At 43.4% G+C, this 15,930-nt stretch overlaps 1 protein-coding gene across 1 annotated transcript in view; it reads right to left on the reverse strand.

Annotated features, from left to right (window-relative positions):
* Nucleotides 1-6,380, reverse strand: part of TBC1D22B (TBC1 domain family member 22B) — a 65,421-nt gene extending 59,041 nt beyond the window's left edge. The window contains exon 1 of the mRNA XM_079933264.1: nt 6,137-6,380. Coding sequence (XP_079789390.1) covers nt 6,137-6,192 — 56 coding nt within the window. The 5' untranslated portion in view covers nt 6,193-6,380. The remainder of the gene's footprint in view (nt 1-6,136) is intronic.
* Nucleotides 6,381-15,930: the final 9,550 nt, after the last annotated feature.

A 15,930-nucleotide genomic window follows, 5' to 3' on the forward strand; every position in this document is an offset into this window, starting at 1 on the left:
CACTTTTCTCAACTTCACTGAATGTTCAAAGAGCTCCTTGACTTTCACAATAAACACTTTTGCTTAAAAAGAGGGAGAAGCCCTCCCCAGAAGGGTTGGAAATAACGTGGGAAATGAGCCAGGCTTTGGCTCACATTTGTCTCTCCTACTCCAAGTCTCATCCGCAACTTTTCAATGGCAGCGTCCACACCCTTGGACTGGATGAGGTGCTTGGACAGACGGTGTCTAAATCTTCGCAGAGATTGAGGGAAGGGGGAAGCAGTAGCAGAGTGTGGATCAGAAGTCAAGAAATTTACAGTGTCCTTTGGGGCAAGTCACTTTCCCCCTCTGGCCTCAGTTTCCTCACTGGCAGTGCTCTTAGGGTGGAATTCTAACATTCTACAATTTCGTGACACTCAGATGTTCAGTGGGGCCAGTGATTCACTGCTTTCAAAAGCACAAGACAGAAAAACCCACTTCTGGCGTGCCCCTCCCAAACCTACTCTTACCTGTAGATCATGCTTTTGTGAGTGACAGAGCAAAAAAGAAATATCCAGTGACACGAGTTGGAGTTGGCAAGTTTAACATTCAACGTCAGAACTGGTAAGAGCCTCAGAGCTCACTTAATCCAGACTTCTCATTTCATAGATAAGAAAACTGAGCATGGAGTAGTTAGTACGTTGTCCAAAAATGTGGCTTTTTCTGAGGATAGGACACCACAATCTTACCTGACCACCCAAGCCAGAAACCTGAAGGTGACATCTCTTTGGCACCTCCTTCTCCCTTACTCCCCAAATCCAATGATTTACCAAGTCCTGTAGATATTCCCAAACATGTCCTTTATTGCCATTGCCCTAGTCCAAGCCCTCTTAACCTCTCCCTCTACTAACTGCAGTAGCCTCCTAACTATAGCTGACTTGAACAACGGGGATTAGGGTCACCGACTCCACTCACAGCAGGGAGACCAGTTAGGAAGGTATAGCAGTGGTCCAGGCAAGAGAGGACTCAGTCTGATCCTGGTAGTAGGGGGAGAAGTGGTGAGAACAGCTCATATTCAGGCTATATTGTGACAAGCCAATACAGGACTTGCTAATGAATTGGATGTGGCAGGAAGATAAAGAGAAGGATGAAAGACATTAGGATTTTTGGTCTGAGGAACTTGGTCAATGGGTCATTAAGTGAGATGGACAGAAGACCTTTGCAGGAGTGGGCAGATGTGGAAATCAAGAATTCTGCTTGGATGTGTTACATGAGAGATGCTATTAGACAGCAAAACAGAGATGCATTAACTGTACAGTATCCAGGGACTTCCCTGGCAGTCCAGTGGTTAAGACTCCGCACTTCTACTGCAGGGGCCACAGGTTCAAACCCTAGTCGGGGAACTAAGATCCCACATGCCTCGTGGTGTGGCCAAAAAAAAAAAAAAATTGTTCAGTATCCATACAGCAAAAGCATCCAGCACTAGAAATCAGGTTTCTTTCAGTCTAATTCAGGGTTATTTTTCTCAGTGGTTCTCAAAGTGCAGCTCCCAGATTAGCAGTAGCGGTATCCTTTGGGCACTTCTTAGAAGCTCAACTTCTCAGGTTCCACCTCAGACCTACTGAATTAGAAACTCTGGAAGTGGGCTTCCCTGGTGGCGCAGTGGTTAAGAATCTGTCTGCCAATGCAGGAGACATGGGTTCGAGGACTGGTCTGGGAAGATCCCACATGCTGCAGAGCAACTAAGCCCGTGAGCCACAGCTACTGAGCCTGTGCTCTAGAGCCTTTGAGCCATGGCTACTGAAGCCCGCATCCCTAGAGCCTGTGCTCTGCAACAAGAGAAGCCACTGCAATGAGAAGCCTGCGCACCACAATGAACAAACACGCAATTCAGCCAAAAATTAATTAATTAATTAATTTAAAAAAAAAGAAACTCTAGAAGTGGGGCCTGGCAATCTGTGTTTTAACGAGCCTTCCAGGTGACTCATTACAGTTTGAGAACCACTGCTCAAAATCATACTTTTCATCGCTAACGAACACCTGACAGCCACAGAGACCCTGCATTAGGCTTCTTTGTGCCTCCGTAAACCCTCTGTCTATTTAACAATAGGTGGTATTTTTTTCCACCCAGGACTCACTGGGGGCTCCAGACACACCACTGATCAAAGTTTTTCAATTCCAGTTTCAGAAACTAGAGCAACTAGGAGAAACAAATAAAAATAGGAGCTACTGTAATCACAACTATCATTTTCATAATGGCTAATATTAGTGAGTACCTTCTATGTACTTTCTATGCATTATCTCATTTAATCCTCATAACAGCCTTATAAGGTAGTCTGTCCCCATTTTACAGATGAGGAAACTAAGGCACAAAGAGGTTAAGTAACTGCCCAAGGTCACACAGTTAGAAAGTGTTAGAGCTGGGATTTGAAACCAGGCAGTCAGGTTCCAGAGCTTGCATTCTTTTTTGTTTTTTCTCCTTTTTTGGAGATATAATTGACATATAACATTGTGTAAGTTTAAGATGTACATTCTGTTGGTTCAGTACACTTACAGTCGCCCTCCGAAGTTTGATCCACGGTTGGTTGAATCTGCGGATGGATGTGGAACCCACGGATATTGAGGGCCAACCATACTGCCATTTCATATAAAGGACTTGAGCATCTGCAGATTTTGGTATCTGAGGGGGTCCTGGAACCAATCCCCCCCGACACTGAGGGCTGACTGTACTGCAATATGATTACCACTGTCGCATTGGCTAACACCTCTATCATGTCACATAATTATCATTTCTTCTTTGTGGTTAGAACAATTAAGATCTAGTCTCTTAGCTACTTTGAAGTTTATAATACAGTGTTGTTGACCATAATCACTATGCTGTCCATTAACTCTCCAGAACTTATTTATCTACTAGTTTCAAGTTTCCAGAGTCTGTATTCTTAACCACATGGTACATACTACGTCCTGTCTTCCTAGGCATCCACACAAGGACCATTTGATGTATTAAGTACATGGGGCTCTTATGAATAACTGAAAGAACTTAAAAAAGATGTTTAATTCCATCAAACTACCATATGACCCAGCAATTCCACTCCTACATATACTCAAAAGAATAGAAAACATACTTTCACACAAAAACCTGCACGTGAATTTCATAGCATTATTCATAATAGCCAAAAAGTAGAAACAACCCTAATGTCCATCAATTAATGAATGGATAAACAAAATGAGGTACTTCCATACAAGGAATATTAGTTAGCCATTAAAGGAATGAAATACTGATACATGCCACAACATGAATGAGCCTTGAAAACATTACACTTAATGAAAGAAACCAGGCACAAAAGGCCTCATATCACATTATTCCATTTATAGGAAATGTTCAGAATAGGTAAATCCATAGAAACAGAAAGATTAGTGGTTGCCAGGGGCCAGAGGGAGGAAGGGATGGGGAGTGACTACTAATGGCTATGAGGTTTCTTTTCGGGGTGATGAAAATGTTCTGAAATTAGTGGTGATGGCTGCACAAAACCATTTATACTCTAGATGAATATACTGAATACCACTGAATTATACACTTTAAAAGGGTGAATTTTTATGATATGTGAATTATCTCAATAAAGCTATTATTTTACAAAAGGATGTTGTTGTTGTTGTTGTTTTTGCGGTACGCGGGACTCTCACTGTTGTGGCCTCTCCCGTTGAGGAGCACAGGCTCCGGACGCGCAGGGTCAGCAGCCATGGTTCACGGGCCCAGCCGCTCCGCAGCATGTGGGATCTTCCTGGGCCGGGGCACGAACCCATGTCCCCTGCATCGGCAGGCGGACTCTCAACCACTGCACCACCAGGGAAGCCCCAAAAGGATGTTTAAATCATTTTGAACTTGAGGCTATTTTACTATTTTCCTATTTGTTGTAATTAAGGTTGCTGGATCATGATCAAAGAAACTGAAAGTAATCTGCCATCTCTTTGAATTTTTACCTTTCAATCTGCAAAGAGTAAACTAGTTTCACTTCTAGGTTGCCATGGACCTAGACACAGTTATCTGTGTCATTTCCCCAACCAGAGAAAGTTTTTCTTCAGTATGACTGAAAGAGCACAAATGCAAAAGTTCTGTTCTTGAGAAAATGTCCTAATATTTTCCTTAAATCAAAGCACGTTCTATCTAAAAGACCTTTAGTTTTCTCCCATAACCAGGGGCTCCTGGAGCTTCCCTGCTAAAAGCACACAGCTGAACAATGTTTCTCTTCAACAAGCAAGGTACTATTATGAATTTTGGCAACATTTTAATGCCTTAAGATAAACAATGAAAATAAATACCTAGCACTGGAGTAAGGATCAGAGAAACATTCTTTTAAATGTTTACTTTCTCTAATAATAACAGTAATACTAATAACTACTATTTATCAAGCAACTATAATGCGCTAAATAAACACTGTCCTAGGTTCTTCACAAATACGGTGTTTAATTCAGTCCTCACGGGAACCTTTAAGAAAGTATTTTTATCCTCATTTCACAGATAAGGAAACTGAGGCCTAAAGAGATTAAGTAAATCATTTGCCCTTGATCACACAGGTAACAGCCCCATAATAATCCAAGTCTTTCAGAACTCAGATGTTCTCTCTTCTATTCCTGTATATTCCTCTTCAGAATGAAAAAGGAAGCCAGAAACTTGAAGAAACTGAAAAGACTGCTCTTCCTATCTCACAAAAGTAGTGCTTTGCAAAACAGATGACTGTTTCTACAATCCAAAAGAGGAAATATGAAAACAAAAATTGTTAATAACGACCAGCAGTCAGTAGGCACAAAATACTTTGCCATGTCCCACATCTCAAACACTGCTTCCTGATTTAACAGCTTTCCCATAGGTTCTGATTATAACCTTCAGATGTCAAAATTTAATGATCTCACCATGGAAATCCCCAGAGAACAGCAGTTAGCGAGACTGGAGAGCTCCCTAGACCAGGAAGGAAAAAGAATCAGTTGGCAGGAAGTGGTGCCTATCTAAAAACATAGAAGTCTTTAGCATTAATATTAACACTGGAATTCCACAGCACTTTAACCTGAAGCTATTTCTGCATTACCTTGTATTACTTAAAGCTGATCCCCAGATGTCTAACAGGATCCTAAATAAAATAAGACTGCTGCATAACAACCACTGACCCTCATTTCTCTCTTGCTATTTAAAAAAAAAAAACCCACAGGTTTAAAGGATTATCCCTGAATCAATCAATAAGGAAGGGTAGCACGTGGGGCACAACCCAACATGAATTTCATTATCAAGTAGACTGTGGCTGTCAGAAATCTTAAATTTAAGACTGTAATATACACTCCTTTTACTCCTTAGGACTACCCCCAAACAGATTTAAACTATAAACCAACAGTAGACTGACGAATGTACAATTGCTAAGAGACTCAACATATACCAAAAAGGGGGTGATGGTGGGAGTGGAGAGTAACTTAGAAAGTCCGTTCTCCTACTAAACAATTTAATGCAAGAAGTACATTACCAGGCAGAGGGGAAGAGGTCACTTGGGGTTGAACAAATCCTTAGAAAACGCTAAAGAAATATTCTCAATTCTAGGTCACCCTGTAATAATTCCTAACGGGAAAGGGCCAACTCAAGATAAAGTAAGGTCGAGCTTAAGAATTTTCCTCACTTTTCTTGTCCCCTCGCAGACGCTCCCACCAGAACTTTTTTGGGAGTCCAGGAGAAAAATTCGTACGTGCAGAGCTGGGGGAGCGACGGAAGGGGCCATCCTCGTGCAAACAACTACCTGTGCGCGGTGGAGACCCCCCTCCCCCCACGAAGGAGTTCTGTTTAAAGTGAAAAGCAGCTCTGGGGATGGCCTTCCAAACCCAGGACCGACACTGATTATTCACCCAATTCCACTGTCCCCTATGCCCGAACTCCGGCCACCTCCCGGCCGAGGGCAGCCGCTCCAGAGCCCTACGCCCCCACTCCCGGGTCTGCTCCCACACCCAGCCACCTCCAAAGCTCGGTGCCCGCTCCTTTGCCTGACAGCTGTCCTCCCGCCACCAGGCAGCCCCAGCTCCCCCCGCCCAGGTTCCCCAAACCAGCCTTCTTGGGTCGCTGACGCCCCAGGCCCGCGGGATTTAGGGTTTAGGATCTGGAAGGGTTTGGTCCAATCCCCTCTTCTCAGCGTCCTAGGCTCACCTCCCCGGTAGCTTGGCGCTCCTCTTCCAAAACTGCTTGCTGTTCTCGGCGGCCATTGCTCCGGCCCGGGGAAGGCCCTGTAGGCTGGCCAGGGGGGTACCCAGCGAGATGCCCCCAGGACCCCGCAATCGCAGGGCCAGCCCAGGCCGCTTCCCCGCTGCCGGTCACCCTCTCCCAGCTCCCGGGGGCGCCATCTTGGATGTGGGCACCCTCCCACCCAGCGTCGCTGCCATTGGTGGGTTGCGCAGGCTGTGGTCAGACAGACCAATCGGGAGCTGGAATCCTGCAGGCCGCTGAAGCCGAACGGTAACGTCAGGGGCTGGGCACACAGGTGAACCGGTCAGGCGGAGCTTGGACGAGCCGGGAGGCGGGGCTGAAAGTTCCTTAACCCAGGCAGGAGAAGCAGCAGGTAAAGAAAGGGACCTATGGGAAGGAGGAGAGGGTGCTGTTTTCTTTGGGGGGTAATGAGGTTCCTGAGTCTAATACTTTTTGGAAAGAGAGAGCATATATATTTATATACATAAATCTTTGACCTAAAAATAAAGGCCCATGTGTTGGTTGCAGCCCATTTTTAACATCTCCCAACTCAACGACACTCGTTATTACCTTCTCCCCTCCCCCGTTCCGTTCGGACCCTGATATATTTTAATCTGTGGAGGAAGATCGATACTGACCCGATGGCCCAGAGTTGCTAACTGTTCAACACGTGAGTAACGGTTGGTTCACAAGAGCCTCGCTCTCCTCAGGTAATTGATCACTATTAAAGGACTTGTGCTGTAGGTGAAATTCAAATGATCAAATCTCTGTTTCAACCAATAACTGTCACTTTCTGACTATGAGAACCCAGATGCTGACAAACTTCTTATTTTATCTATCCAGTTCAGACTACAAAGTAACATTTCTTGAGAGGACATAGCGCATCTCCAAGGCATGAATCACAAAGATTAAGGATGTACCCTCAAACACCCTTAATGTCCCTTATTAATCAATTGTATATCCTTCGCCCTTGAATTTATTTTCAACCTAGTTTTGACTCAGAATGAGATTTAATATTAGCATTTTGAATCCTTTTAATGTCTTGTCGGTGTTTTTTGCTCTTTTTGAGTTTCTGTGGTTGTATACCACAGAGACTGAGGTGGGGCCGGGCAGGGGGTGGGGGTGGTGCAGGGAGCACACCCTAGTCCAGAGTAGTTTTTGTCCCAACGAAGGACTGATGAGATAGGCTGATCGTTCTCCAACCCCACTCCTGGTTACTGCTAGCACAGTCCTTCCACATACTGGAAGGTCTAAAGGACCTTCTTTTATATGCCCTCTGATGGCCCCTTTCTACACAGAAATACCTCCATTTTCAAGCTTCTTTTGTCCCCTGATTTTACAATCATGAGATTGTATGAAAAGGGCTATTTTAATTTTCTCTGAATTTCTCATCTTTTTATAGACTTTCATCTTATCTTGTCTCAGATGGTCACCTTTATGGGCATTTGCTCCATCAAACAAAAACTGCTCTATCCTTTTAATCCTTTAAGCTGCCTTTCTTTGGCTCTTTTTCTTAGGATGCGGTGGCTAGCACTGCATACTGAGATCCAAAAGGGATTTCCTGAGGTTTTTGTTGAAACTGATGCTTTGTCTTTACTCTGGACCACCAGAACTTTTACTGGCATTTTGGATTTTACAAGAGCTGATGTCTTGAAGGGCTAATCTACAGCAACTTCTGATCCCTTTCCTCAGTGGCAGCTGGCAGTTCAGAGTTCATTATCTTAAAGATGTCACCTGAATTGTCTCCCCCTATGTGAGCTGCCTTACACTTGTCCACCTGGCAAGTGACCTGCCACTTTCCAGCCAATTCACATAGCTTTAGAAATGTTCCAGGAGATGCCCCCTGTTGACTTGATATTTTCCTATGTGGAAAGCAGAGTATAATTTGTGTACCTAGAAATGTCTCAAAGTATTCCTTTTTCTTGATCATTTATGAAATGTTAAATAACACCGATTCCCAGGGGATGCCTTAACATTGTTCAACCCAGAGAAGCCCTTAATATTCTTACTCTTTATTTTTTACATCTAAACCATTTTCCCATCCAAGATAAAAAAAAGTTTACTTGTCTAGCGATAACTTTAAAAATACTCTTTGTTAGGGAAGTTGAGATTGTTGGGCCTTTTTTCACCACCACCATGACCACCCAAATCGAAACCACCCACAGCTTTACAGCAGCCTGCTATTAGGCCTCTTGCTTCCACTCTTGCCCCCTTAGAGTCTGTTCCCCACACAGCAGAGAGAGAGCCTTTTAGAATGTCAGATTATGTCACTACTCTGATCAATATCTTGCAATGGCTCCATCACACTTGGCATAAAATTCAAGCTCCTTAAAGACCCTACATGATTTGGTTCCACTCTCTTCCTTGCTTAATCTGCTCCAACCACACTTATTGCCTTTTTGCTATTCCTTGAACACTCCAAGCATGTTCCTACCTCAAGGTCTTTGTATTAGCCATTTCCTCTGCTTGGAATTCTCTTCCCCCAAATATCTGGATGGCTTGCTCCACATTCCATATTCCCAAGTGTCTTCACCTTGGGGATACCTGCCCCTACCACCCACCTTAAATAGCGGGCTCCACCACTCTATTTTTCTTTAAAGCACTCTCCCTACCTTCCGTACTATATACCTGTTTCTTGTCCATCTCCACCCCCTAGAATGTAAATTCCACTAAGGCAAGGATTTTGTCTGCTTTGTTCTCTGCTCTTCTCTGCTATTCTCACCTAGAATAGTGCTTGGCACACAGTAGGTGCTTAATGTTTACTGAATGAGAGAATGAAGAGTATAAACTATTCTTGTCTTTTGGTTCTATGTTGTTCACACACATTTTTTGTTGGAAAAGATGATAGGACCCATTTTTCTCACCCCTAGCAGGATGTGTCCACTTTACCAAAGAGTCTATAAGCTTACCTATGCTCTTGGTTGAAGAACAGTCTTCCTTGCTTGGGAAAGATTGTCCTCTTCAAACCGTTTTGCATCTTCAGAGGGATAAACCTGTACCTAAAATGATGAAGGAGGGAGGCCACACACCTAGCCACCTGTCCATCAAAGGGTGATAGCTGTGACAGCAAGATCACCGCCACACCAAACTTTGCCCAACTAAAGGTGAAAATCATTGGTTTGAGGTTCCCAAGGGGTCCTTGGAGTACTTTTGATGGAGACTCTTAGTGATAGGCACTCACTGGTCCACTATACTGGTGCTTCTTATACGTTAATGTACATGTGAATCACCTGGGGATCATGTTAAATGTCTAGATTCTGATTTAGCAGGCCTGGATGGAGCTTACAGTTATGCATTTCTAACAAGCTCCCAGGTGACACTGATGCTGCCGATTTGCGGGCCTCACTTTGTAGATCTTCTGTTACTTGGCACAATATGGCCTATGATCCTTAAATTTATCACAAAGATTTGATTATTTTGAAACTCTAAGTAGAAGACTCTCAATATTGTCTGCCTGCAAGCTCTTTGGAGCAAAGGGAATGAGCTATGTCTGGGTTGAATGTGCACTCAAAAGAGTGGGCTATCCCAATCCTTAGAGAAAGTTCTATGGAAGAGATAAACTGTGCGTGGAGACACATGCAGGCAAAGAAAGAGAAAGACCTGAAGGACCTTTCAGAGTAGCAGCTCCAGGGGGAGATAAAAATCAAGAAAAAAGCCTTTGGACTAAGTTACAAAGAGATCACTGGCTGACTTTAACCTCAGTGTAGGAGTGGAGTGGACCCTGTGCTAAGAGGAAGGGTTAAGAAATGAGAGCAAACAGCAGCCCTCACAATGCACTGCAGAATGTTGGACCACCAAAGGGACGGTGAGGTCAAGCTGGGATCTAAAAGCAAGAGAGCTTTTGCGGTACCTAAACAACCACTAGACAGAGCCAACTGAGAGAGATCAGTTATGTTAGGGAAGGCAAAGGGCTAAGCAAAAAGACTGAAGAAGCAAGGTTATAGGAGTAAAGAAAGGAAGAGAGAGTAGTTAGAGTTTGAAGGAGTGGAGGGAAGGTTAAGAATTTCTTTCCTAGGAACTTATTCTAAGAAAGTAAGTCAAAAGGAGGGGGAGAAAAGCTCCGTGTACAAAGGTATTCTTTGCCTAGTAACCAATAATAAACGGGACAAATCAAAAGAATATAAAGGTTTAAACATGAGAAGGCAGTTACACAAATTACGGCGTGTGGTTTGTAAACTTGAAGCATGCTAGGTCATTAAATGGTGCAAATTTGAATGCTACATTGTGCGTCAAAAAGGTTTATGAAGTGAGGTACAGCAGGGAAAAAGCAGAATGCAAAATGTCTTTGCCCGATTTCAAAAAAAATATATGGGTTTTGTCAGAGTAGAAGAAAACATGGAGAAATTTAGAAAATTTTGTTAGATAGTAGAATTATACATCATTTTATTTCCAGAATTCTTCTCTAATGCTACCATATTTTTTATTATTATGAAATACATGTCATATAATAAATTAGGGGGTGGCAAACATTTTTCTATAAACGTCCAGGCTGTAAATAATTTTCGGCTTTGTAAAACTAGCAAGGCTGTGTTCCAATAAAACTTCATTTGTAGCTACAAAAATTGGGATTCTATATGATTTTCACATCACAAATTATTCTTCTTTCAGTTTTTTTCCCAAATATTAAAATATGTAAAAACCATTCTTAGTTCACAGACCATACAAAAACAGTGCACCAGATTTGGCTCACGGGTAGTAGTTTGCCAACCCTGCAGTGAAGACTAAAGAATAGGGAATTCCCTGGCTGTCCAGCGGTTAGGACTCCACACTTTCACTGCCGAGGGCCCAGGTCCAGTCCCGGGTCGGGGACTAAGATCCTGCAAGCCGTGGGACTTCCCTAGTGGCGCAGTGGTTAAGAATCCACCTGCCAATGCAGGGGACGTGGGTTCGATCCCTGGTCCGGGAAGATCCCACATGCCGCAGAGCAACTAAGTCCGAATGCCACAACTACTGAGCCTGCACTCTAGAGCCTGCGAGCCACAACTACTGAGCCTGCGTGCCACAACTACTGAAGCCCACACTCCTAGAGCCCGTGCTCCGCAACAAGAGAAGCCACTGCAATGAGAAGCCCGCACACCACAACGAAGAGTAGCCCCTGCTAGCCTCAACTAGAGAAAGCCCGTGCGCAGCAACAGACCCAACGCAGCCAAAAAAAAAAGATCCTGCAAGCCAAGTGGCAAAAAAAAAAAAAGAAGAATAAATAACAAGATTAAGAAACAAAAAACCTTATAAGTCCCCATTTTGCCCCTCCTTGATCCCATTCCCCTCCTTCTCCAGTGGAAACCGGGATCCACTCTCATCCATGTTGTCGACTTTTACTATATATGTGGGAATCTATAAACATGTTTTTCATGTTTTGAAACTATAAATAGCAACACACTGTACATATGCTTCAGCAACTGGGTTTTTTCACGCTGCATTCTGTTGACACAAGGAGCTCTTGTTTGTTCATCTTAACTGCCCTATTGTGTTCCACTACGTAAATATTCCTCAGTTGTCATCGCCAGTTATTTTTATTTTGAACAGTGTTCAATTAACATTCTTTAACACATTTACCGTGTGCAAAATTTTCTCTACTATGGTGTTTTTCAAAGTACAGTTTGTCAACTATTAGTGAGTTGACATTAAAGGTTGTGACCTTTAATGAAATCAAATAGGAACATTTATATCTTAAAGTTACATAATGTGTCAATTATATCTCAGTTAAAAAAAAGGAATAGACAGGATTAGAAAAGATCAGATCATGTTACATGTAATAGGAAAAGGCATTGTGGTGCAAAATTTTAATTTCAACTTTATACGCACTTACACATACATGTGTTTGTGTGCGTTTATGTGTACTTGATTGTAATGTATTTCTTAGTAAGCGGTTGTCACAAAGTTTGAAAAACCCATTGCTTTAAGGCGCCTAGGGACACCCAAGAAAAATATTGCAGGATCACAGAATATGCACAGTTTCCACTTAACTAGACTCTGCAAAATGCTCTCTGAAATGGTTTTTCCAATTTATATTGGTCCTCACCGCAATGAGTTTCCATTGCTTCACATCCTCACCTGTAGTAGGTTTTTCTCATGGGATGTTAAATATACCACATACACGAAAGAATGTATAAAACTAATGTGTATCCGCCTGCCAATGCAGGGGACACGTGTTCGAGCCCTGGTATGGGAAGATCCCACATGCCGCGGAGCACCTAAGCCCGCGAGCCACAACTACTGAGCCCGTGAACTGCTGAAGTCCGCGTGCCTAGAGCCCATGCTCCATAACAAGAGAAACCACCGCAGTGAGAAGCCTGCACACCACAACGGAGAGTAGCCCCCGCTAGCCACAACCAGAGAAAGTCCGCGCAGCAATGAAGACCCAAAGCAGCCAAAAATAAAATTAATTAATTAATTAATTTTTTAAAAATTAATATGTATAGTTTGATGAATGATAATAGCATTTGCCTGCATGTACCCACTCCCCACACTATGCAACAACAGGACATCACCAGTACCTTAGATGCCTCTTGGAGGTCCCTTGCTCTGGGCATTCCCCTTTCTCCCCACTTCAGGTGTTACCACTGTGCAGAATTTTGTATTAATCATCCTCTGTGTATTTATATTTTTCAACCTACGTTTGTAACCTTAAGTAAAGTATTGTTTATATTAATGATATTGTATGGTATCCATTCTCCTGTTGCTTGATTCTTTAGACAACAGGATGGTTTTGAGATTTACCCTCATTTTCCACTGCTGTATAACATTCCGTTTCATAAATAGCACAGTTTATCTATGTTACTACTGGTAAGCATTTAGTTGTTTCAGGCTGATCTGCAGCCTGAAGCAAGAGTGAGAAAAATAGATGCTTGTGGTTGTAAACCACTGGGTTTTGCATTATTAGTGTGGCCATAACTGATTATTATAGAAGTGGAATGGAAGAAAAGCAGAAGAGAAAAGTCAGCTAGGTGTACTCTTTCAAGAAGCTTAGCTGTGGGGGAATTCCCTGGCAGTCCAGTGGTTAGGACTCTGCACTTTCACTACCAAGGGCGTGGGTTCAATCCCTGGTTGGGGAACTAAGATCCCACAAGACACATGGCACAGCCTAAAAAAAGAGAGAGAGAGAGAGAGAGAGAGAGAGAGAAAGAAGAAGCTTAGCTGTGAAGAGATTGAGAGGCTAGTTTCCTCCTCTTCCTCCCCCTCATCACTGTTCTTCTGTTTTAGTTCTTTAGTTGCCTGTAATATAAACCCCTTTCCCATGTACGGAGAATTTTTCACTCTATGAAACTTTGTGAGAAGCAGAGCTCACCTACCAGTATTGCAGCTAAAAATGGCAGCTACTTAGTTTTCCATCCTTCCTTATGAACTAAGTCATATGCACATGTCATAGGCTCTGCTAATAAAATTTTCCCAAACTAGACTTTGAATCAGGAGGAGCTTATGAGGCAAAAAAAAAAAGAGAACAAGAAAATCCAAAAAAAAAAAAAAAAAAAAAAAAAAAAAAAAAACAAAAAAAAAAAAAAAAAAAGAAAATCCATTCTTGGTGGGCAGTGCCAGCTGTGACAGCAACACCCAGTTTGGGGGAATAGCTCTGGCAACAGCAACATCTAGAGTCTGGTGCTAGAAGGCCTCTCTCTCAGTGTAACTATGGTATCAAATGCTCATTGCTGGCAGCAGCAGTGTCTTCAGTGGCCCAGCCCTGTGGTGTGATATTGGCTACCATCCTGTAAGCAAAACCTCTGAATGTGGTGTGGTAGACTGATGGCATTCATGCCCCAATTCTTCACCTCTCCCTGCATCCGTATTATCTTGTGAGACCTTCTCATTCTTTTTTTTAAAAAATATTTATTTATTTATTTGGCTGCACTCGGTCTTAGTTGCAGCATGCGGGATTTAGTTCCCTGACCAGGGATTGAACCCAGGCCCCCTGCATTGGGAGCACAGAGTCTTAACCACTGGACCACCAGGGAAGTCCCATGGACCTTCTCATTCTGACTCTGGACTGACTATTGTGACTTGCTGTGATCAATGGATGTTCGCAAACATTACACAAGCAGAAGCTTGAAAAGCACTTGGGTGGCTGCACTTGCTCTCTGTCTTAGTCTGTTTGTGATTCTATAACAAAATATTACAGACTGAGTGGCTTGTAAACAACAGAAACTTATTTCTCACAGTTCTGAAGTCCAAGATCAGGGTGCCAGCGTGGCCAGATTCTGGCCAAGGCTCTCTTCCGAGTTTCAGACTGCCAACTTCTTGCCATGTCCTCGCATAGTGGAAGGAGCAAGGGATTTCTCTGGGATCTCTTCATTCAGGAGGGCTCCACCATCATGATCTAATCACCTCCCAAAGGCCCTTCCTTCTAATACCATCCCATTGGGCATTAGATTTTCAACGTATGAATTTGGGGAGGACAAAAGCATTCAATCTGTAGCACTCTCACTGTTGTCCTCTGCCATTGCCATTACAACATGTCTAGGCTAGCCTGTTGGATGATGAGAAACATGTGGCCCTCGGCCAAGTCTCCCTGAGTTATCCCAGCTGAGGCCATCTTAGATCAGCCAACAGCCAGTTGACCCTCAGGCATATGAATGAGCTCGGCCAAAATCAACAAAATTGTCTAGCCAACCAACAGTTGACCCCAGACACTCGAGTGAGTCCAGCTGAAATCGGCCCAGCTCAGCCCAGCCCCAGATAAGCTGAACCCCACAGACTTGTGAACTAAGTACTGTTCATTGTTACATGCCACTGAGGTTTTGTGGTTGCTTATGTAGCATCATTGTGGCAATAGATAACTGGTCCTTTCCACACATCTATGAGCTATGCCTTTTTTGCTTAAATCAGCTAAGAGCCAGTATCTGTTGCTTGCCCTAACACAAAGCCTGAATGTAAATCAGAGAGAGACACAGGGTCAAAGGAGAGATTGTCTGAGCTGGGAAAGACTTTGGCATGCTTACAGGCAGAGGATTGGAGGCAATTGTGTTTATTAGGATATAAGTTTGGCTGCAAAATAACAGTGCTTTAAACATGATAGGAGTTTATCATTTCCCTCTCTCATGTAAGAGCCTAAGTAAGTGGGCAGCCCTGCTCTGGGAATCTTCAGAAGCCTAGATCCTTCTCTCTGTGTTTATCACGTCCTTGCCCAGTTGGTCTGAGATGACTCCCTACTCCATCCACGTTTCAGCCATTGGGAAGAGGGAAAGGGACGACATGACTTTCTCCTGAACACCTGGTGGTTACATTCATTTCTCCCCCTTCCAACCCACTCTCAGAGATTGGTCACACAGTTACACCCAACTGCAAGGGAGGCCAGAAAAGGCAAACCTTATTCTGGCCAATCATGTGTATATCTAAAAATCCTTCTTCTGTGGAAGAAGGGGCAAACAGATAGTAAGAGTTCTTGCCATGTCATTGGGGAAGAAGGGATAATTAATGGAACAGGATCTCTGTGGTAGACTTTATTAGCCATTTCCTTCCTTCTTCCCCGTTAAGGGGACCCATCTTTTGGCGAGGTGAGGCAACTGTGTTCCCAGTCTGGGCATAACTCATGATATGTCTAAACTAATGATGGCAATTCTACTCAGCTTTGTCAGGAACTGGTTTCCCCAACCTCCCCTGCAGCTGTGGATGACCATGTGACCCAGTTCTGGCCAATGAGCCATGAAGGGAAGGCTGCTGGGGGGGTTCGGGAAAGTGGTTTCCTTCCCATGGAAGAGACAAAGAGAGCTGACTGTCGCACTCCTGTTTGTGATACTGGTGTGAGGCTTATAACCATAAAAGAA

Source organism: Stenella coeruleoalba, assembly GCF_951394435.1.
Source record: "Stenella coeruleoalba genome assembly, chromosome: 10".
Taxonomy (NCBI): domain Eukaryota; kingdom Metazoa; phylum Chordata; class Mammalia; order Artiodactyla; family Delphinidae; genus Stenella; species Stenella coeruleoalba.